Source organism: Centropristis striata, chromosome 14 (assembly GCF_030273125.1).
Source record: "Centropristis striata isolate RG_2023a ecotype Rhode Island chromosome 14, C.striata_1.0, whole genome shotgun sequence".
NCBI lineage: Eukaryota > Metazoa > Chordata > Actinopteri > Perciformes > Serranidae > Centropristis > Centropristis striata.
The window spans coordinates 2,988,238-3,009,573 of record NC_081530.1 but is presented as its reverse complement, the minus strand read 5'-3'; the positions used below and the strand labels follow the sequence as shown (position 1 = coordinate 3,009,573).

General features: G+C 37.3%; 1 protein-coding gene across 1 annotated transcript in view; it reads left to right on the top strand.

Annotated features, from left to right (window-relative positions):
- Window positions 1-758: 758 nt before the first annotated feature.
- mfsd2ab (MFSD2 lysolipid transporter A, lysophospholipid b) overlaps window positions 759-21,336 on the top strand; it is a 30,788-nt gene continuing 10,210 nt past the window's right edge. The window contains exons 1-9 of the mRNA XM_059349963.1: window positions 759-1,006; window positions 4,207-4,332; window positions 5,919-6,043; window positions 12,851-12,974; window positions 15,758-15,836; window positions 17,053-17,222; window positions 17,429-17,519; window positions 18,754-18,872; window positions 19,124-19,207. Coding sequence (XP_059205946.1) covers window positions 917-1,006; window positions 4,207-4,332; window positions 5,919-6,043; window positions 12,851-12,974; window positions 15,758-15,836; window positions 17,053-17,222; window positions 17,429-17,519; window positions 18,754-18,872; window positions 19,124-19,207 — 1,008 coding nt within the window. The 5' untranslated portion in view covers window positions 759-916. The remainder of the gene's footprint in view (window positions 1,007-4,206; window positions 4,333-5,918; window positions 6,044-12,850; window positions 12,975-15,757; window positions 15,837-17,052; window positions 17,223-17,428; window positions 17,520-18,753; window positions 18,873-19,123; window positions 19,208-21,336) is intronic.

Sequence of the window (21,336 nt, the reverse complement as noted above, 5' to 3'; positions counted from 1 at the left end):
GTTTTTATTAGTTTTTTGTAATGTGATATTTGTTGGGTGGGAGATTAAAAGAGGTCACAGTAAATTTTGCCTTTATTTCCTTTGTCTGATCCATCTTCTTTATGTATGAAAAAAGTTGACAAAGAGGAAAACGAAGGACATTTTCACTATAATTTTAGTTAGTCAACACACACACACACACACACACACACACACATACACACACAAATAAATAAATAAAGTGATTAAATGATTAAATAAGATAGGCAAAATTATATTGGGTTGAGAAGACCAAAACTGAAAACTTGACCCTTGTTATATGTATAACTGAAAAAGAGAGCAATAAACATAAATTTATGACCTACTGACACTATATACAGGCTGCTAAATGTCCTGAGAATTAAAAAACAATCATGCATATTGAGGACATGACCTCCATGTCCTCAGTGGTCGTTGTTACACTGCACATAGGGGAATGGAAACAGGATTGTTTGTTTATAGATATGCAACAGCAGCCTGTAGGCCACTTCTCATCTGACCATCTGGGACTTACACAGACTTTGATAAAGGCCAATCTTTATTCTGTAGACATGTCTTCAGTGAGAGTTGCTCTTATCTGCAGGGCAGTGGCTGCAGCTTGATGGTGATGTGGGATAAAGCAGTGTGACCCCGCCCTCAGAGGGGCGGAGACAGACATGGGGTGAATGCATTACACGTTGAAACGGGGCGGGAGCTGCAAACATTACTACACCACCCTGTCTGCTGCATCCTCTCACTCAGTTTTGAAATAGATTGTAGACCACGACGAAACCACTGGACGCGTTTCCTCAAAAAAAAAAAAAACCTTATCGGGACACCTTTACTGATAGTTTTTTTGCTGTTGATATTTCTACATTTTTTTCTGTCAATTTCAATTAAGAAAATCAGCTTTTCTGCTATGGCAAAAGGAGAGGGAGGTGAACAATACTCCAACGCCAGTTTATTGAATAAGTCTGTCAGCTCGGATGGTATCACGCTCGCTAGAAAGGTGAGTTCATTCATTAATTTATTTATTTAAAACGATCGCTTTTATTTGTTTTTTTATTATCTAAATCCTCTCACCACACAGCAACAGACAGAAAGAAACAGGTTGTAAATGGAGAGTGTGTTGATCGTTTGAATGAATGGAGCAGACCGGTGAGGTGACATTTGGAGTACGTTAGTCATATGGGCGCGCATTATTGCCCATTGTGATATTGCTGCACACGAGTTGCCCAATATATGTCTATATTTAATTATGAAATGAAAGAAAATATTATTAAAAATGAAAAAACAAACGAAAAAATGTGATTTTCAGTCCATAAATCAACGCTATCAGCTATATTTTCATCCTCCCCCAATATCTGGAGACAAATAAAATGGTTTAAGCTGCGTTAAATGTTAAATCATGACGCTTTGTCGGGTAAATATAGCTATCGAGTCATAATTTTAGTTTGTAGACCGCAATGAGAGGGGCTTTCGGTACGTGCACTCATTACCACAGCCACATAGAGCTAAATTTAAACCCCGAAAATGCAAGCTACACTTTTTATTTAACAGCTGCCTTTATAAAAATATATGTTCATGTTCGTTTTATATTATTAGTATACGTTAGCTCGTCAATTTTCACGTATACGTTGGAATTTCTTATTTGTATAATGGTCTCTTTAACGAATTGAAATGCAGTATAAGGATATTTGTACACACTGGGAAAATGGAGTCTATAAATAAGGTATAGGGTGCTGGCGACTAATGAAATTATGAGTTATATAAGATAATTTACATGTTAACGTTAGTTTATGTGATTCAGTCGCCAAATCAGTAGGTTTGTTGTAATGCTGCGTTCAGGGCTCCTCTGAATCACACCACATCTGAGGCAAAGGACTCCAGTCATATCATTATTTGGCATATATAAGTGAAAGTAAAATGATTTAACACAGATTTATTCTCATTGGTACGTCCCTTTCTGTTTCAGAATGAATACGATACAATGTTATGTATTGTAGTAGCGAAATGAGGAGGAGAACATAATCAGCTTGGCCATTTTCTCACCGAAGGGTTGTTATGAGACAATATCTAAGCTATCCCTTTCCACAGTTTATTTTTTTGATTATTTTTATTCATGTGATCGTTCTTCCTCAAAGTGTCCTCGGTTGTTAGAGGAAAAAACTCGCTGAATTAGACATTTCGAGTGCAGTCTGGAGAGTAAGTCCAATATCTCCGACATCTTTGAATGCAGCAGGACGCACCTACCAAGGCGACGTGTCAAATAGAGAAGAAGAAGAAGACAGAGGATTTCCTAAAATCCAAAACAGGATCTGGACTTTTGACATTTCTGTCATTGCCAGTATAAACAATTTAAAGTCCAACATCTCTAATTACACCATAAAGCAGAAAATGGTTTTACTACCTTTTGATTTAACAACTGATCACATATCATTACTAGTAGCACTGATAAGAGAGTAAGAGATAAGGGTAATCGGAAGCTATAGGTTTCCTGACAGATACTTCCTTATTAGATACATGCTATTTTAAATATGAAAGCATTTTTTTTGCAGAAGACATCAAAAGACACATTCCTCCCCGGCTGTAACTGATGCAAATTGGAAAGGTTTTGCAAAGAGAGGGGGTTTTCTAAGTGGATTGCTTGGAAGCCGTGTGAAGAGAGTGACATTTATATGGTGTCATGCTAACACATTCCTATGTTACATGACAGTTAATATATCAAGGAGTGGCTGAAGTGTATTGAATTGTATGTGCACACTGGTAGAACAGGTGTGGGTGGATTACATATGGTGAAAAAACAAAATATGTATAGTCATAGACCTTCGTCAGACAGTAACTTCTTTGCAGTTCAGTTAAAGTGGTTATGTGAATCACATGGTGGGGTCCACATTCACTACCATGGAGACATAACTTAAATCTCCAGGTAGTCTTAGTGGTGTGGGGCCAACCATTGTGTTCACTCACTCCAGTTTGTATTACTCCTTCTGTTTTGATGCTGCTGGTTTCTCATTTCAGCCAGAGAGCGTTTTGTCACCTAAATAAAGGCTTTGGTTGGCTGTATCAACAAGACAGAGGCCAGTTCATTCAGCAGTCACAATCACAATGATGTTTTGTGTTGTCGTCTGATAAAAGATTAGGCTTATGCATATCAGTGACATATACTTGACAAACGCTGAAATAAACCTTTAGTTCAAGGTTATTTTTATAAAAGCTGGTGATGCTACCTTGAAGTCTGTGTTATTGTTTGTCTGGGGCTTTAACCTTTTCCTCTGCCCCATTAAACACAACTGATGAAAATTTCCTTTGACCAGCTGAAAAGAGCACCAAACCTTTTGATTGGTCGGTGGGGAGGGTGTGTTTTCATCCCCTCTCTGTGGGCAGAAGTGGTCAGAGCACTGGTCAAACTGGCAGCCAAACCATTGGGTGTTTAGCCAGTTCAGGCTGCAGCCAAGGTGCTGTCACCCTGGCTTTCAGTGTGTGTGACACCATGATGTTGTCATGCCCTGGCACTAATCTGTACAGATTTGTGCTGCTATTAGAGGAGTTGTTTAGAGTCCGTCTGCTGAGGAAATTATTACATCTACAGTGGAGAAAATAAAGAAGAATGAGCACTTGTTAGGAAACCAAGGGCTTCTTGTTTCCCAGTGGCTGTCCCTGACTTCTGCCAAATACGCTCCATGATGGTTAGCTTTTTGCCAGCTGAACTCTTGGCTCTTAAGACTCTCTTGTGATTAAGAATTTAGGCCACATTCCTTTACGAGGCACTGAAAACCATGTTGTTGCCTTAATCGGACTTTATTCTACAGATTAAATAGTTCAGACAGAAATTGAGAAAGTTACCTATGTATAAGCCTGGAGGTAGCACCTCTCGCTGCTGTATTGCCGTTACCCTGTTAGGAATAAGCTGCTGCATGTCGACTCTGCAGAATTGACCCCTCCTATAATTACAAGGGCTTGGCCCTTCCAACGCCTGAAAAGGTTTGAGGACAGCTGCAAATTCTTAGCCTTTAGGACACTTTTACCAAAAGTAGAGAATATGCCTCAAGTCAGTCATTTGTTCGGCGTTATTTCTCAGCAGATAGATTTAGACAGATCTATTATTTTGTCTGCACTTGTGTAACATTTCCTGTTTCCACATTTCGGGTTAATCTAGATGCTGATTGTATTTGATTAACTTTTTTTCTTTTTTGTGTTTTTCCACAGCATGAGCACAGGAACAGGTTGTCAGTGTGCAATAAGATCTGCTATGCCATCGGTGGAGCTCCCTACCAGATCACAGGATGTGCCCTCGGATTCTTCCTGCAGATCTATCTACTGGATGTAGCTCAGGTGAGATCATTTAAAAACTCCATGATCGCGGCTGTGGCTCGGTTGGTAGAGTTGGTTGGCCCCCAACCGAAGGGTTGGTGGTTCGATCCCCAACCATCGCAGCCTACATGTCGAAGTATCCTTGAGCAAGATACTGAACCCCAAATTGCTCCCGATGTGCTGTGTTCATTGGTGTGTGAATGAATTCCCAATGGTGGCAGGTGGGACCGTTTAGGGTAGCCTCTGCCACCAGTATGAATGTTTGGGTGAAAGGGTGAATGAGCACAGTCTGTAGTGTAAAACGCTTTGTGTGGTCGCAAAGCAACTAGAAAAAGCGCTATATAAGTGCAGGTCCAGGTCCATTTACCTACCTGACATTTACTGTCTCTTTCATGACACAGAGCTAAATATAGCCCCCCTGCTGCCCTTAATGCACCACCTTCCCCACATGGGAACACACTGTGCCTGCAATACTGCCCTCCCCATGCGCCTAGGCTGTCCTGGCCCAGTATGTGTGGTGGCATTTCCAAGCTTGAGAACAAGGAGTTGTACATGATCCCATATCACCTCTCTCACAAGGGCACATACAGGACATTGTGACCGCCAAAGCTCCCCAACAAAGGGGGCAATTCTCTTGGAAAAATGAAGAGGTTGGAAAAAGATTCAGTTGTTTCCATGATTGACTCCATGATGTGGCTCCACTGTATCAAAAGGCTTACAGGGGCTTGTTCTGAAAAATGTTTGGGAGGGGGAACGCCGAGGAGGGGCTCGCTTTAATGGGCTCTGACACTAATCTGGTGGTAAAGGCAAAGAATAGCGTGTGAGTCAACTGCTTCCCGGGGTTCGGCTTTGTCCGGCTACCGAGATTATTGATTAAAAGTCTATTGGGTGACACAGCATGGCGCAGATTGTACAGTCAGGAGTGGAGCATTCATCCTTGCTGGCCTCCAGTCAGACACAATCCTGCTGAATGAACAGCAGCAGACCGGCCGGGCTGCCAAGTGGCACCTTCACTGTTTGACTTCATTCTTGCTAAGTGCTCTCTTTTGACTACTGACTTAAAAAAAAAAAGCAGAAAAATAAACACCACTCACTATGTCATGTCGTAAAACAACACTGCTGACTGCTTCATCAAACAGATTAACAGTTTATCTATTACAACCACAGGCTATGTATATATGTATGTATATATGTATGTTTGTATGTATGTATGTATGTATGTATGTTTGTCAACTTGCTTGTGACATTTAGTCATTCTAGTTCCCATGGTGTACTGGCTATACTAAATGTCATTTTCCCCCTCATTTGACTCCTTGTATTTATATTTTTGAATGAAGCTGTGAATGTCTTTTTTTTCATATATTTTATGACATTACACAAAAAAAAAACCCTCAAACAAATCTCTTCTTAAATGAATTGATTCATCATATCTTTTGTTGCACATACTGATTTTCAGATTTTTATTTATTACTGAAAATGGCTAACATCCTATTCCATTGTAGAGCTGTTCGTAGAGTATTTATGTTGGTTTTTCAGATAATAGAGGAAAATTTGTGTACTTTTCATGTAAAAGTGTAACTAATCTTTGCGTCTTGTCCTTTTGGCAGCTGGATCCCTTCTACGCCTCCATTATCTTGTTTGTGGGCCGAGCATGGGACGCTATAACGGACCCCACTGTGGGCTTCCTGGTCTCCCGGAGCCCGTGGACACGTTTTGGACGCATGCTGCCCTGGTAGGTCCAACTCCAGCTGAAACCAGCTGTTGTCTGATACAATTTGATGCAATTTTCTATGTTAGATCTACACATAAGGCCTTTTTAGTAGATATGGGTCATTTTTTCCCCTCTTCAGCTCTCAGACAGGTCATTTCCTTTACCTTGTTGATAAAGTCCAGTTAGTCAATGCGTCACTGAAGCTCTTATCACATATTTGTTATTGGCCGTGCCTCATGGGGGGCTGCTGTCAGCCTCGTGAGTCACAGTGGAGGTGGAAGATTTCCAACCATAAGCTGTACATGTGTCAGTGTTTGGGGGCGGGGCTTAGAGAGAGGCCTGCATTTGAACTACCAGCGTCATCTTCCACAAGGGGTTACTGTGGGTCATGCTGATGCAATCAGCCACCACTTCCTCATTGCCCATAAATGCACCCCCCCCACACACACACACACACAGTTTCTCCGTCTCGCACACACAACTGCTGCTAAGCACACAGACTATGAGATAATCAACTGAAAATGCTTTTGTTTGATATAATTGAGGCTAAAGTCAGTCAAAGGCACTAAGCCTTTCTGTTTTTATTTTCCAAACAAATACAGGGAGTTCCTGCAGGTGCTTGTCTCGCACATTTCCCACAGCGTGGCCTTTGGCATGGCGTTGACAAATCTAACCCCTGCCTGCTACACAGTCTGCTTCTTACAGCAAGCACACAAACCTTTCCCAGAATTCTTTCTGGGAAAGGTTTGTGTGCTTGCTGTAAGAAGCAGACTTCCCCCGGAGGACTCAGACACTTGAAATCCATGTACATTTGAATAGTGAGTTATTCTTCAGCTATGTGATATCTCAATAGTACTCCAATAATACAAATTGATAATTGGTAATAAAATATGGGAAATAATGATAATAAGAAGATTACTTTATTAATCCCACAATGGGGAAATTCAACCTCTGCATTTAACCAATCCTTTTTTACACACAAGTGAACACACCATGCAAGGAGCAGCACATTTCTGTTAGGTGCCTTGCTCAAGTACACTTCAGTCCTAGACCTGTCATGTCCCAGGACCCGGATTCGAACCGGCGACTCTCCATTTACAAGCCCGATTCCTAACCTCTAGGCAACGGACTGCCCCCGTGTATATGTAAATGTAAATATGTAAAATTGTAAGGAGACAAAAAAAATACTAGGTGGGAATTTTTTATGAGTACAGTTTCTGTGGAATTCCCTCACGAAGAGCAAAATGAATGTTAAAATGCTGCTTTGCATCCCTGGCGGTGTGTGGCGGAGGGTGTGGGAGGCCTGTGTGGCGCTTCGAGCCTTTTTTCCCAGAAAGGTTACTGACCCTTTTCTTTTCAGCTGCCACATCCCCTCCCCCACATCCCTACCTCTCGATCACTGAGCAGCCAACATGGGGTTCATCTCTCATGAGTTATACGAATACCATAACTTTATTATCCACTGAGTGGAAATTCCTCTTTGGTTTCACCATAGACATGTCTCAAAACAACAGAATAAATAGTAAAACAATAAAGAAAAACATTTCAAGGATAGAAAAATATAAAATAGCCTACAGCAATAACTGTACTTCACACATCACCCATTCAAGTACAAAATTTCATAAAAGCACACCACAGTACAAATCAAGTTTACAAATGTAGGTCTAAGACAGGGGTGTCAAACTCAAATACACAATGGGCCAAAATGTAAAACTTGAATAAAAATAAAACCTTTTAATATATACCAAACATGTTTTGCTTTAACACTAAATATGGAACCAGCAACGCTTATAAACATACAATATATAACTAAATAGTGCAGACATGCAAAATCAAATTTCAAATAAAAAAACACATCAATGTCATTAATTTATTAAATAAAAAATAAATAAAAATCATATGCCTCTTTTCTATTTGCATCCTTCTGATTTAAATATCAAAATAAAGTTTTTCAACAGGTTAATACATTTAAAAATAAAATAACAATAATAAATCTAGTATTAGCGGTACATGCGCCGTATAATACCGGCGGGTCAGCTTTTATAGTACAATAATAATATAATAATTTGATATTGGGCCAGAGTTTGACACCCCTGGTCTAAGACCTGCCTTATCTGTCTGTTCATGAGTCTTGTATGAGTATTAAACTGAGGGACCCTGCATTGTCTAAAGCTGCAGACCCTGCTGAAACTCTTTAGCCATGTCTGACAGGTGTAGTTGACGCTGTTATGTCACAGCCGTGCGGTGTAGGGTGACACAGAAGTGACTGCCAGTCTCCTGTCAACACGGGAGATATTTTAGAGCTGCTGTGATCAGGAGAAAAGGTGACACTTTGACTAGGTGAATGTCAGAGGGTCTCTGCAGCTTTATAATGAGCACCACGGGGAGATGAGCATATTTACTCCCACTCCTGCTTGATTAAAAACATTATCTCCCTCGCTGCTTATAAAATGTGTGTACCTTGTGTTAGGAGGGGCACAACTGGGAGATGAAGCCAGTCATGAAGGTCTCATGCTGTCTCCTGTGCTGCTGCTCCCTTGGGTGTGCATATATTGACAACACCTGCATAATTAATTCAGTGCAATCCTGTGCAGCTTTTGGTTAGCAGTCCCCCAGAAGTGTCGGAAATGATGATAATGAAATCAAGCTATGGCAGTTATACATGTGCAACTAAATTAACTTCTTGTTCTGCAAGTTAAGATGGAAGTTTTCCAAAAGAAATGAATAAGAACTACAGTGCTGTAAAGAAATTTGCTATCAGATAAACAGTGATAGGTTTTTAAGGGCTGAACAATTTGGAGAAAAAAAAAATCTATCTAATTAAGATTGTTTTGACTTATAATGCAATTGAGTCACTAGGGGTGTGCCATATCGTATCGTTCACGATAATATCGGTATTTTTTTTTTTATAGTTTAAAAAAATGCATATCATGATATTGGCAACGTTCCTACTTCTTGATGTCGTGGTTAAAGTTGTTTTAATCACAAAAAGCTACTTACTCCCTGTCGCTAAACACATGCAGCTTTCAAAATAAGAGCACAGTGTGTTGACAGAATCCAACACAGAACTTACAAGAAGACTGTCAAAATAAGATGCCTTTAATAAAACATACAAGAACCTTTATTCTCCTTTACAAAATGTCATTAAAATATGCCCCCGGAACCCCTAAATGGTTATTTTTATTATTTGCTCATACTGAAGAGTCAAGAGTAAATTTTTTAGTATTTGGCAACTGTTGAGATTTGCACTTCACACTACATTTTAGATTTGTATTTATTTATACAGACTAAAAAAATCATATTTTCTATATCATTTGAAGTATTTGGTAATATCGTCAAGAATATCGTTATCGCAAAAATAGCCTGAAATATCGTGATATTCTTTTAGGGCCATATCGCCCAGCCCTATGAGTCACAACACTGGAGCAAAAATACATTTTTTTTCATCATTATTCAAATTTTAATTGAAAAACGTTCCATTTTTTCTTATATTATTTTCAGTCATGACAGTAAATGCACATCTGTTAAATTGAGCTTAACTGGGTCATTGTACAGAAAGGGAAAGGTCAGTAAGTATATGATTATTGTAATTTCCAGCCCCCATCAAGATGCTGACGTATGAATCTCAAAAGTGGGTCATACTTGGTTGTGCTCGTGCAAAGCGAGATGCATTTCCTGCGTTTGTTGTGGGAGATGGAGTGTAGGTGGGTGGTGGTGGTGGGGGTTATAGGAAGAAGAAAGCATGGAGGAATGGTTGGCATGTTCAATCACATTATGGTCAGTTGAGTGGTGAAGATATGAGGAGATGGGCGTGGCGCCTGAGATGAGGGAGAAAGCAGGAGATGCAGTCACTCACCGCTGTTCCATCTTAAAAGCTCTGTGTAGGAAGTGGGGGAGGGGAGACCCAGTCAGGCTCGCTTCTCATTGGTCCAGCCCACAACACACCACACACGTCAGCCAATCAGGCGTCAGCTTCACCTCCGAATGGCTCCGGGAGGAATTTTAAAGACTGACTGAGGAATTTGGAGTTTACTCCAGTTCAAGTTGTGGAGCAGTAGTAGAATGAGTGGCACTGTTGCTGCAGAGCCACTGGAGGAGTCACAAGTGACAGATATGTTCCCTAAACATACATTTAAAGGGATTTATTTACATATTTGTATTGCAACTCCCTGTCTCACCTAACAGACATTTTGTCAAGTCGGCTAAATAGGATGTTTTTAACGTAAACTTTGCATAAAGCATGCTTTTAAGTTGAACATTTCTCTTGATTTTTAAGTTAATGAAGTGAAGCAAAGGCCTAAAATACAGGATGTCTGCTTAGTTTTCATCTTTCATTACAGCTGGTTACACATCAGCCCAATGATGACTGGCAAAATCATTTATTAATGCCCTCAGACCATTTAAAAAAAGTTTTGCAGTTCATTGATACCAGACTAAAAGCGGTCACGTCCTAAATTAAACCTGCTGAGATTAAAAAAAAATCCCCCCTCATAGTCAGCACGGCTATTTCAGAGGACATTTGAATATGGGGAGTACTTATAAGGCGTGCTGTGTCACTGCACTTCTGCAGTGCAGGAGTTTTTTCTGATAGACACACTTCCGTTGAATTCAGATCAGATAAAATGTCTGATTCGATATGTGTTCGTGTGATTTGTCACGGAGGAAACACGCTTAACAGATGCATTCTTAAGTCGACTGTCATCACAGGATAAAAAGTCTGCAAGTTCAAGCAGATATTTCCTGCACACTCCCTGTGACTTCACACGAGGGTACAGTTAATCACATCACATGGGCCAGAGAGTCTGCTGTCTTTAAGGCACATCACTGTTTATCAGAGGTTTTGATGTAAATGGGCTTAAATCGATTCATGTTTCTGCTCAGTCAAAGATCACTTTGATTGGATTTTTTTTTTTTTAAACATGTTTTTATTTGAAGAAATTAGTATTGATCCCAGATATTCAACATACATAATTTTTCTTATTTTCTTCTTTTAATTTTTAATCTTGTGGGAGGGCTGTAAGTTTTTCAAAATAAGATAATAGAGGGGCCCATGCTTCATAGAATTTTTGGTTCGACCCTCTAATGCAATACTTATATATATATATATATATATATATATATATATATACGTATAGAATCAGGTCATTTGATTGGATTTTTGACAGCAGCGTGGCGAGAAGCTGCTTCATTTTTATTTATTTATTTATATATGACAATAGCATGCGGTTTGTGACTTCATATCCTGTCAGAGGATGAATCACCAGATGTAAAAATGATAAAAAATTAGAGGAACAATATACAGGATGCCACGGCTGCTTCCCGTTCAAGCCAGACTCGTATTTCCAGAGGCGTGGCTGCCCTCGCTCTCTCATATCTGATTGGAGAGGCTTGATCTGACCATAGGAAGAAGCAAAAGGGAGGAAGGAAGTGACTGAAGGAATTCTACTCCTGCATTTCTTTCTCTTTAAATGACATCATGCATGGAGTGAATTTACGGGAATGTTTCAATATGTGAGGAGGAGGAGGAGCATGCATGAAAATGACGTACTCTTACTCATGTAAACATTTTTTTTTTTCAAACTTCTCTTTATTGGGTTTTTTTTCTTTCATTCACATACAAAAATAAAGAATGTACATGTTCATTTATGCTTAAAATCAACACGAAAGAACAGAATTATAGTAGAAAAACCCCCCACAAAAAACAAAAACAAAACAAAAAAAAACCTAGGTGGAGTCGAATCAAATATCATAACAAAAATTCTCATGTAAACATTTTTAACATGCATTGAATTGTCTCATTAAAATGTTGTATGTAAAGTTGTTCCCCCAGTGAATCAGACTTTATTTGTATTGCACTTTTCATACAAGAGAGATGCAACACAAAGCGCTTTACATAAAAAAGAAAGGAGAAAATAATGATCATAAAAAGATAACAAAACATAGAAACAAAAGGAAACACAGGTTAGAAATAAATTAGATAAAGGATAAAGTAAGATAAAATAAAAGAAGATAAAAAGATATATAATAATAATAATAATAATAATAATAACAATAACAATAATAATAATAAAAAATAAAAAGTAAAAGTCAATGGCAATGGAAAGTATATATATATATATATATATATATATATATAATAAAAAGCTAGATAAAAAAGACAAAAAAATAAATAAATAATTAAGAACTAGAGCATGATAAAATATAGATTAATAAATAGTAGCAAATAAATAAATAAATAAATAAAAGAGAAGATGTAATAACATCTCTCTTAAAAAAGGCATAAAAATCTTTCTTTTTAGAAAAGCCTTTTATTAAATGTATCATTGTGCTTTGGCCTTTTAACCTGTTTTTAATCTTGTTGTACTCTGTAGCACCTTGGGATTGCTTTTAACAATGAAAAGTGCTTTACAAATAAAATATATTATTATTATTAACACTAAGATGCATGAGCAGAAAAATCTCTAAAAATGAATGGTTCAGGTAAAAGCCAAGTTAAAAAGATAAGTCTTCAGTTTTTTTTTCTTAAAAATATGAACAGTCTGTGATGTTCAGCCACCAGCTCCACCTGCTGCATGCACGTGAACCAGAGGAACACTGTGTCTCTATTAATGATAATCAGCGTGAGACAGAAACAGAGCTGAACACGTTGGCACAAGCTAAATGAGAGACACGCTCAAATGGCCACAATTTGTTATGTAATGAAGTTCCCCCTCTCTTCATAAAGGCTCATAATTGTTTACAAAGTGCTTCATGCTCTAGTAGGATCACGTTTTCACCCTCTCATGTTGTTGTTGTTGTTGTCTCTTCTCCTCTTTTGTCCAAATTTAGGATCGTGCTCTCCACCCCTATAGCTGTTCTCTCCTATTTCCTCATCTGGTACGTTCCTCCCTTTGAGGACGGCAAAGTCATCTGGTACCTGTTCTTCTACTGCATCTTCCAGACTCTTCAGACGGTGAGTAGCAACACTTGTGCCTGTAGATGCAGTTTCTTCCCAAAATATTGAAGAAAAATAAAATGAGCCGGTGTGATCAATCAGAGCTTTTAGTTACGTACACGGAGAGAGTCCTCAGCAATCTCTCTCGACAAAGTAAACTTTCTTCCTTTATATACAATATTTCAGCTTTACATGATCAAAGCAACCTGGTCTCACAGAAATCCGTGGAATAGCCACGGAATCGCTCAAATTTCCGTGAAACTGACACGGATTTCGCTACAATGCAAGTTAATGACAGTCATATCCCGTGGCTATTGGTTTGTTCGAAGTCACGTGACTTTCAAGGTCCCAGCGGTCAGAACAAAAAACATGGCGGACAGTTCTCTCATTTTTAGTGAAAAAAATCAATATTTTGACTTAGTTTCTGCATAAAAATGGATTTTGATCACATTTGTAGCGAGAAATATATGTTTTATTTTCTAAATATTCACTTAGTGAATGTACATAATCACTTTGTATGTTGGAATAGCCACGGGATATGACTGTCATTAACTTGCATTATAGCGAAATCCGTGTCAGTTTCACGGAAATTTGAGCGAATCCGTGGCTATTCCACGGATTTTGAGTTAAGCGAAATCCGTGGCTATTCCACGGATTTCTGTGAGATCATGTTGGATCAAAGAGAGGAGGAAGTTACAGGTGAAGCAGCGTCTTGATGAGATTAACATACAGGAACCAGACATTGAAAGTAGTGAGACACATAAACTTCAAAGAAACAATAGAAACGTAGATTGGGAACCAGTTCAGTTAATTGCCATGCAATACACATGTTAATCCCCTGTAGTTGGCCTGTATGCCCATTTGTCTATGAGACATGATTTAATTAAATGTTGTGGAAATGTTTATTGTTTAAATATCAAGAATCTAAAACTATTTTTCCACATGCCCACGCAGACACTCCCACTGACTATATATACAGGTCTGGGAATGTTTGGTTTCACAATAAGAGTTTCGCCAGTTACACTCACGCCCCAATGACTCCTCAAATGTTATTGTGATATTGTGAGGTCACTATGAAGTAGCCAGAACTGTGAATCATGTTGGCTTTTTGGTAACACTTTACAATAACCAACTAAATAATGTTTATAGATGGCTTATAAACCAATTATTAACCATTTACAAAATGCTTTACATATTTAATCGTTAAATGTTTTCAACCAATTTCTTAAAGGTATATGAATCATTTCAAAATCATTAACATACTTAATATGGAGTTAAAAATATTAAAATGGGTGCAACTAAAACTATTTATAAACAATTAATTATAATTTCATTGTTTGTAAATGGTAAAGTAACTATAAACTTACATTAATAGACATGTTTATAAATGAATATACATCTATTTGCCATTTATACATGATTAAGTTAGTTAAACATTAATAAATGATGTATTTACCATTCTAAATGGTCTATAAACAGTTTATAAATGATGATTAAACATTAATAAACTATCTGTTTATCGTTTATAAATTATGGTTATTGTAAAGTGTTACCGGCTTTATTTTTAAACTACTTTAGCCTGGCAAAGTGTCGCAATCTTCAAAAATATACAGTACAGGCCAAAAGTTTGGACACACCTTCTCATTCAATGCGTTTCCTTTATTTTCATGACTATTTACATTGTAGATTCATCAAAACTATTAATGAACACATGTGGAATTATGTACTTAACAAAAAAGTGTGAAATAACTGAAAACATGTCTTATATTCTAGTAAGCAAAGGGTGGTTACTTTGAGGAATCTAAAATACAAGACATGTTTTCAGTTATTTCACACTGTTTTTGTTAAGTACATAATTCCATATGTGTTCATTCATAGTTTTGATGCCTTCAGTGAGAATCTACAATGTAAATAGTCATGAAAATAAAGAAAAACGCATTGAATGAGAAGGTGTGTCCAAACTTTTGGCCTGTACTGTATATACAGGTCTGGGAATGTTTGGTTTCACAATAAGAGTTTCACCAGTTACACTCACGCCCCAATGACTCCTTAAATGTTATTGTGATATTGTGAGGTCAGTAGGAAGTAGCCAGAACTGTGAATCATGTTGGCTTTTTTTTTTTTTCAAACTACTTTAGCCTGGCAAAGTGTCGCAATCTTCAAAAAATATACAGTACAGGCCAAAAGTTTGGACACACCTTCTCATTCAATGCGTTTTCTTTTATTTTCATGACTATTTACATTGTAGATTCTCACTGAAGGCATCAAAACTATGAATGAACACATGTGGAATTATGTACTTAACAAAAAAAGTGTGAAATAACTGAAAACATGTCTTGTATTTTAGATTCCTCAAAGTAACCACCCTTTGCTTACTAGAATATAAGACATGTTTTCAGTTATTTCACACTTTTTTGTTAAGTACATAATTCCACATGTGTTCATTCATAGTTTTGATGAATCTACAATGTAAATAGTCATGAAAATAAAGGAAACACATTGAATGAGAAGGTGTGTGTCCAAACTTTTGGCCTGTACTGTATAAATATCCAAACGATTTTGTAGGAGATCTTGCAGTTACACAATAATCTAAAATGATTCACTTGGCAAAAAAAGGATTAAAGTTGTATCAATCTTCCACTTTACACAAGAATGCAGATAAACTATCCAACCCACCCCTGCAAAAAAAAGTAAAATGTAAAACATTTTTCACTGATCTTTACTTATCTGCATGACCAAGAAGTGAAATAAATAAGTGCAATCATTTTCTCACCTTGTTCCTCTTTTTCTTTGCAATCCAGTGCTTCCATGTGCCGTACTCTGCCCTCACCATGTTCATCAGCTCAGAGCAGAAAGAAAGAGACTCAGCCACCGCATACAGTGAGTATCATAGTAACCGTGCATAATTAGCATTTTAACCCTTTATCAGGCAAAGAACTATATTTGGTAACTTCAGGTAATATTTCGAGAAAAAAGTAGCAAATTTACTAGATTAAAGTGGCAAATCTACGAGAAAAAAGTTGCAAATTTAAGAGAAAAAAGTGGGGAAAAAAGCAACTTTTTTCTCCCAGATTCAACACTTTAAATCTCATAAATCTACGCTTTTTTTCTCGTAGATTTGCCACTTTAATCTAGTAAACTTTTTTCTCAAAATATTATTTTCATATGTTTTTTTTTACACATTCTGGCAGTATGTAATATCCTCCGATATTCTCTAGGGTTGAAATTTGGAATTTGCAAGTATTTCAATGAGTGTCCTATTAAGGGTTAAAGTGGCAAATCTACAAGAAAAAAGTCGCAGATTTAAGAGATTTAAAGTGGTGAATCTGCGTGAAAAAAGTTGCAGATTTACAAGAAAAAAGTGGGAAAAAGCAACTTTTCTCTCCCAGATTCACCACTTTAAATCTCATAAATCTGCACATTTTTTTCTCGTAGATTTGCCACTTTAATCTCGTAAACTTTTTTCTCAAAATATTATTTTTGTATGTTTTTTTACACATTCTGGCAGTATGTAATATCCTCCAATATTCTCTAGGGTTGAAATTTGGAATTTGCAATTATTTCAATGAGTGCCCTGTTAAGGGTTAAAGTGGTGAATCTGGGAAAAAAAAGTGGCTTTTTTCCCACTTTTTTTCTCATAAATCTGCAACTTTTTTCGCACAGATTTGCCACTTTAATCTAGTAAATTTACTATATTAGTAAATAAACTTTTTTCTCGAAATATTACCTGACCTAACCTAAGGGTTAACCTCCTGATTTCTGCGACAAAAGACAAAGTAATTGTCGTCATGGTGATTTTTTCATAGTATCATATACCTGTAAGAAACCAGAAAGTTGCAATTCAGCAATATGATGTGTATTTTTATTTTTTTTTCCCCTTTTTTTTTCGTAAATCTGCGATTTTTTTCGCACGGATTTGCCACTTTAAATCTCTTAAATCTGCAACTTTTTTTCTTGTAGATTTGCCACTTTAATCTAGTAAATTTGCAACTTTTTTCTCAAAATATTACCTGAAGTTACCAAATATAGTTCCTTGCCTGATAAAGGGTTAATGCTCTTGTCTTCAGAGACTAAACATGATGTTTCCTCTGATCAGGGATGACGGTGGAGGTCCTGGGGACTCTCCTCGGTACGGCTATCCAGGGGCAGATCGTGGGCATGGCGAACGCTCCGTGCCTCCCCGGACCCGCCGACATCGCCGCCATGAACTCCTCTCTGCCTGCGGTACACAATGAGTCAGAGCCCGTCATCTCCCTGGATCACACGGTAAACAAGCTTAAGGCTGTTAATACTTTTACTGTCAAAACGGAACTGAGTTTATGAGTTTCTGTTAACATTTGTTTCTTTTTTAGCTTTTAAACTAACAACATTTTTACTATCCAAACAACAAGAACTGAACTAAAGTTACATTCAGAACACAAATAGTGTTTGCTATTTGTTGTATAATATCTTCTCTTGTTGCTTCCTTACAGAAAACGGCGTACATGATTGCTTCTGGGGTGATCTGCATCATCTACGTCCTCTGTGCGATTGTTCTGTTCTTCGGCGTGAGAGAGCAAAAAGGTAAAGCATTAATCTCTTAAACAAACTGGCTCCATCCATTAGTTTAGATGCTGTTGTCGCATCATTTTAATGTGCCTTCAAAGCCAAAATAGGTTTAGTTTTTTGCTTTTTAAATGGTTATTCCATGCCTTTTTAGTTGCAGTATGAATAACAGACAAATCAAATTTCTGGTCTGAAATAATAACTGTTCAATCAAACTTGAAGTTTTTTTTAGTTAGACGAGCCTGACATCTTTAACATAATAGAGATGTTTTTCTCTTGTCCAACGGGGATATGTCGTTTTGTATTATTTGTAGGGTTTTTTTTCACCTATTTTCAATCTCTTGGCCAATGAAATGCATCAGAATACATGTGGGAGTGTCGCAATGCAACATGAGACTTTTCCAGAACTTTGGAATCATCACCAAGAAAAGACACAAAATGACCAAAAAGGACACAAAATGACCAATAAAAGACAAATTATTTAAAAAAGACACAGAATTATTAAAAAAGACACAAAATTACCAAAAAAAAGACACAAAATTACAAAAAAAAAGACACAAAATTATCAAAAAAGACACAGAGTTACCAAAAAAAGACACAAAATTATCAAAAAAGACACAAAATGGCCAATAAAAGACAAATTATTTAAAAAAGACACAGAATTACCCAAAAAGACACAAAATGACCAAAAAAGACACAGAATTACCAAAAAAAGACATAAAATTACCAAAAAAACCACAAAATTATCAAAAAAGACACAGAATTACCCAAAAAAGACACAAAATTACCAAAAAAAGACACAAAATTATCAAAAAAGACACAGAATTACCAAAAAAAGACATAAAATTACCAAAAAAAAGACACAAAATTACCAAAAAAAGACATACAATTACTAAAAAAACTTCAGGTTTGAGGGGCTTATTTTAAAATCACCCAAAGGTTTTGCAGGCATTTTTTCCAGGCGTTTTAGGCCTAAATGGGTTAATTTGAACCATTATGTTTCGTTGGTTAGGAAAATGCTTGATTTTTAACATAATCAGGACTTTTATCTACATAATCACTCATGTAAACCAAAAAAACCCAAGGACGCAGGCTTTTAAATGGGAAGCCTCATGACCATTAATAAAGGCACTCTTCATGTAAAATGAAATGGAAAAACCATTGTAGTCAGAAAATATGAGTTTTTAAAGCATTAAAGTGGATGTAATTTTAAAACTTTTGTTTATTCTTTCCTGTTTTTTTCTCTTTCCAGAGTCTTGCCGTCCCAGGTCAGAGCCCATGGGGTTCTTCCAGGGGATCAAACTGGTAATGGGACACGGACCGTACGCCAAACTGGTCATGGTGTTCCTGTTTACCTCGCTGGCTTTCATGGTGCGTAAAGAAACACACAAACTTTTACTGTGAGCTTAGTTAGTGTGTGTTCAGTGTCTCCATCAGTCTTTCTCGGTAACTGATTCCAACTGGCTCTTCTTATGTTAAATGTTTGGAGTCTCTCAGTTTGTGCTCCCAGCCAAAGTTGATGTGGCGCCTGCCAGCTTGGCCGGAGTGTGTTGTTGTTGTTGTTATTTGTTTGTTTAGGCTGCAGAGTTTGACTGAGTGAGTCTCTGTGCTTCATCCTGCAGCTCCTGGAGGGAAACTTTGCCCTGTTCTGCAGCTCCACACTGGGCTTCAGGAACGACTTCCAGAATATACTGCTGGTCATCATGGTGAGTACACACACACACACACACACACACACACACACACACACACACACACACACACATTCTTGTACTTCTATCTTTGTGAGGGCCCTCATTGTAACAGTGAATTCCCTATCAAGGTTACAATAGTTTTGGATTTTTCATTAGTTTTAGTTTTAATTTTGTTGTGAATTTTTGTTTTCAAATCCAGTTAGTTTTAATGGAAATGAAGGACATTTTCACTATAATTTTAGTTAGTTTTGTAACCACACAATACAGTTTCAGTTAATGATCATTATCATGTAACCATTAACCCTTAAAACAAAGTCTGAAATCTCAAACAAGCCTTTAAAGAAGTGAGAACCGGCCGAAATGTCCTCACTTTGCAAAAATGTTTTCTGGTCCCCACTATGTAGGAAGTACAAGAACATATACACACACATTCTTGTACTTCTATCTTTGTGAGGACCCTCATTGTAACAGTGAATTCCCTATCAAGGTTACAATAGTTTTGGATTTTTCATTAGTTTTAGTTTTAATTTTTGTTTTCAAATCCAGTTAGTTTTAATGGATTTTTAGAGTGAGTTTGCTAGTTTTAGTTTAGTTTTTATTAGTTTTAGTGTTTTGTAATGGGGTATTTGTTGGGTGGGAGATTAAAAGAGGTCACAGTAAATTTTGCCTTTATTTCCTTTGTCTGATCCATCTTCATTATGTATGAAAAAAGTTGACAAAGACGAAAACGAAGGACATTTTCACTATAATTTTAGTTAGTTTTGTAACCACACAATACAGTTTCAGTTAATTATCATTAGCATGTAACCTTTAACCCTTAAAGCAAAGTCTGAAATCTAAAAAAAGCCTTTAAAGAAGTGAGGACCGGCCGAAATGACCTCACTTTGCAAAAATGTCCTCACTCTGTTGGTTAAAAACGTGTTCTGGTCCTCACTATGTAGGAAGTACAAGAACACACACACACACAGTGGCATTTTCACTCAGACAGATCGGCGCACGGTTCCCATAGCAATGGCTGCATTTCCTTCAGCATATGAAACCTTGAGCAGCCCATTTGTGTGGAATAAGTCGGGCCATTAGCTTCAGAGTGCAGACAAAAGCTTCCCTCCCAGGACGAAGGCATAAATTGTCTTCAATTACAAGGTTGGCTTGTACTCGGTTAGAGAGCAGTATCTCCTGATGATGAGTGTCCACTCTGCCTGAATGCCATCCCATTCCCACAGACAGTAAAGGAGCTTCTCCTTTATCTCTCCTGACCTCTTGACAAGAGGTTTCTTCTATCAAAGAGTCACCTCAGACCCTGACAGGTATTAAACCCGATTAATCCATAGATGTGCTTCTGCAGCACGCACAGCAGAACTGAGAAAGTTCTGGTTAGCGAGGTTAAAAAGATTACATGCTCTGATCCTTTACTTTATGGAAAGGATTATGGAGCCAAGGCAGTGACCTTTTTTGTACATTTATTTAGTTTAATTCCTCTTCAGAGGCTTCAACAGTGTGAGCTTTGACAGGAGTGATGCTAATCCTCACCTGCACTAATATGATGAGATGTCACACTAACCTTGGAAGATCGGATAAATTCAAACTCAACAGATCAAACTAACAGGCGTTATATAAGGCAGTAGTTCTCAACCTTTTTTAGGTTTGAGGACCCCCAATTTAACATGCATGTTGTCCGCGACCCCCGCTCACTGAACAGAATCTCACACGCACAGTTCAGATCACCAAAAAAAGGAAACAAAATGACCAAAAAAGACACAAAATGATCAAAAAAGACGCAAAATTACCAAAAAAAGACACAAAATGAGCAAAAAAGACACAAATTGACCACAAAAGGATCAAAAAAGACACAAAATGACAAAAAAAGAAAACAAAATGACCAAAAAAAGACACAAAATGACTAAAAATACACAAAATTACAAAAAAAGACACAAAATGACCATAAAAAGGAAACAAAATGACCAAAAAAGGAAACAAAATGACCAAAAAAGACACAAAATGACCAAAAAAAGGAAACAAAATGACCAAAAAAGACACAAAATGACCAAAAAAGACACAAATTGACCACAAAATGATCAAAAAAAGACACAAAATTATCAAAAAACACACAAGATGACAAAAAAAACAACCCACAAAATGAC